The sequence below is a fragment of the Alligator sinensis genome, unplaced genomic scaffold, assembly GCF_000455745.1.
Source record: "Alligator sinensis unplaced genomic scaffold, ASM45574v1 scaffold512_1, whole genome shotgun sequence".
NCBI lineage: Eukaryota > Metazoa > Chordata > Crocodylia > Alligatoridae > Alligator > Alligator sinensis.
The window spans coordinates 58,250-61,283 of NW_005842063.1; the positions used below are offsets into that span (position 1 = coordinate 58,250).

The following is a 3,034-nucleotide window of genomic DNA, read 5'->3' on the forward strand; positions in this document are numbered from 1 at the left end:
CGGTTGGTACAACAATGGATTTGTGAGAGCAAAAAAAAGCTCACAACCAAGGTGTCCATGAGCACAAGTGCACCGAGTGTAGCTCAGCTATTGCTGTTGCATGTGAAGTATCTGTGAAATTGTCCTGCCCTGGCAACTAAAATGCGAACACCGCTCATCTGGTGAATGTTCCACAACTGTACATAGTAATTTATTATAAGGGAGTAATTGTGGCATAGGTTTTTATTGATGAAGTCCTGAATAAACTCTACAAAGAATTATGCCCCCAACATTGGAATGCTGTGGAGATGAAACTCGTCCAGGTCTGCTCTTCCGTGAATGTGGGGGAACTCTGATTAACTCTTCAAAGGGAAAACTGAGATGGGGAAGTATCTGAGTCTGTCCCAGCTCTTTAAAAAAACACTATGACATGAGGTCAGGAGTTAATATATTTACTTTTTACTGATCATTGTAGCAAAATGCATCTCAAACTTAATTTTTTTCTGGCATTTGCTTGGTTGAGGAGAAAGGGCACAGGAATGGAAAAGTTGTACCTAAAACTAATGTTCAATCTCTGGAAATAAAACACGAAGAAAACAATCTAGTGCTGCAGCTGCATGTGTGTCATGCGTTTCTAAAAATGAAAGGCTGGAGAAAGAATGCAAGCTGCAGAGGAGAGGGAGGTGATGGGTGTCTCCCCATTCTTACTTGCAGAGGAATCTGGAATACAGATTGCAACCCATTGTAGTTTCCCTGCTTGCCTAAGAAACGGCTGTGAGCTCGAAGACTGACAACTGCACAGCAGTTACTCCCACGAGACTGTTATTCCCAGGATTGTCACGCAATTGCTCTTCTAAACCACTTTCCTGGTAGTCCCAGTGTGAGGAAAAAGATGAGACTGAAGTAGATGATGCAAGGCACCCCAAAGCGCTCTCTCTACTGAAATTGCCTGGCTGGGCTCTTAGCTCCCTGTTACGAGCTGGACCCTGGAGCAAAAGGCTAGGCAGTGATGCTCATGGTTTGTTAAGGCCCCTGACATCTGCCCCTGGCATGCCAACATCTTCCAAGTAGGTTGTGGCTGTTCTTTAGCACTCTACCCAAAAACGTTGCTGAGCCCTGGACTAGATGGTCTGTGTCTCGGACGGCCAGGGCCGACTCGAGTTACGCTCGTGCGTCAGGGCGGGCTGGTGAATGGAGAGGCTGACAACTTATTGGTTGTAAAAAACTTTACTCACGCCGCTTGCAATCACGACGCAGGTGGTCCGGTCGTCTGAACAACCACACGAGTTGCTCCAGCTGGCGGGGCCCAAGCCAGTTAATCCGTCCGCAATTCAAAGCCGGCGGGGAAAGGGGTACGTCGGGGTTGCGTTTGGTGACGGGAAGAAAGATCGATAGGTGATCAGTCTATCGATCGGCAGCCGCAAGTCAGATAACTTCAGAGGCACTCTTAGCCGCCACGTGTGAATAATTTAGCACTAGCCAATAGCGGGGCACAAATTTGCATCCGAATAGCAGGAACTCTTTGCACCATGCATCTCTGTGCTGCAAAGAAGAAATGCATCTTGCAAAGGAAACTGCAAATTGGCGGGAACTCTCCTGCACGCAGGCTCTCACTTGCAGCAGAACACTCTGCCGTGCAAAGGAGCTCTCATGTGGCCAGGAAATTCCATAGTGCCGAGGCACAAAAATCACTGGGTCGTGACAGTCTGTAGACCTTAAAATCAAGAATCTATGAGAACGGACACAGTTGAAGACTAATTCCCAGCAGGCAAGCTGTCCAGCAAAGAAAGAGCCCACTGATCTGCAGCTGCTCAGGCAAACAGGAATGAGAGAGCACATGGCAGCACTGCAGGTATCAGCCAGCAACACTGGGACATTTCAGGAACCAATATTACAAAAAAGTAACCTGTGCTCAGTGCCCACTCCAGTAACATTATTACGGGCAACAAGACACTTGTAGTTGCCGTTAATACAACACAGAGGATGCTCTGCTCCCGTAACCTAGCAGCAGATGAATGAAGGCGAGACAGCTCCCAAAGTACATCTAGTTTTGTAAGGCTCAGCGTTTTTCCTGGTTTTCAGAGGCACCAATTATAGGTGGCAAGTCCCACATCCAGGAAAAGCAAACGGTCCAACTGGACCTCAAGTCCCCTTTAACAGTCTTGGTAGCACATTACCCTTGAGCCTTGGAGAAACAGTAAGAGCACAGGGGTCACACCTTGCTGCTACTCAGCTACCAGCTCTCCTCGCTGGAGGCAACACGAGCAGCCACCAGTCACAGCTGCCAGCAGCAGGAAACGAGGGGCATGCCGAGCACATCGGGACCTGCAGCATGGGAGGCTCCCCAGGGTACGAGAAGGGCCCCTTAATCTCAGTAAAAGACACCTTCTCCCACACATGCTTCCCCAGCATGTGATTGAATACAGGGATAGGAACATTACTCTAAGAAAGGCAGAAGGGTTTCGCATGGTGCAGGCTGGCTACGATCACACTGCAGCAAGAAGCTGAGCTAAAAATGCACTTCAGCTCCAAGGAGCACATCCTCACTCAAGGAGAGCGCTCCGTATCAGCGGGTCCTTTCCCCCCGCGTCGGCCTCCTCATCCCGTGGCCTGTCCCCTCCGCAGACAGCTGCCAGCGTCAGGCCCTGCTCCGTGTCTGTACCTCGCACCCGGGGGTATTCTGGAGGTCACAGGCCCAGCCCTGCGGTTGAGCCACAACCTACAAGCCCCAACAGCTGGCAGCGGTGTGCTCCGAGGCCACAGACGGAAAGGGTCAAGACCAGGCAAGTGCAAGCACTATTTTTAATTTTTACAAATGTTACGTTTTGAACCAAAATAATAAATAAATGCAAGGAGGAGAGACCGCGCCTTAACACGAATGGACAGAGAGCGCACAAGTGAACCAATGCTCCCGACCAGGGCTACGGCAGGCGCAAGACGAGGCAGGTGGAACCGGGCTCAGGAAGTAGCGATGCCAACCCTCCGGCCTGGCCCGGCCGCCCTCCCCGCCGCACGGCCCGGCGCTCACTCCCCCGAGGCCTGCATCTGCTTGCCG

At 50.8% G+C, this 3,034-nt stretch overlaps 1 protein-coding gene across 1 annotated transcript in view; it reads right to left on the minus strand.

Moving 5' to 3' along the window:
- Positions 1-2,204: 2,204 nt before the first annotated feature.
- The window catches only part of LOC102373563 (tyrosine-protein kinase STYK1-like), a 19,553-nt gene continuing 18,723 nt past the window's right edge, over positions 2,205-3,034 (minus strand). The window contains exon 11 of the mRNA XM_006023223.2: positions 2,205-2,228. Coding sequence (XP_006023285.2) covers positions 2,205-2,228 — 24 coding nt within the window. The remainder of the gene's footprint in view (positions 2,229-3,034) is intronic.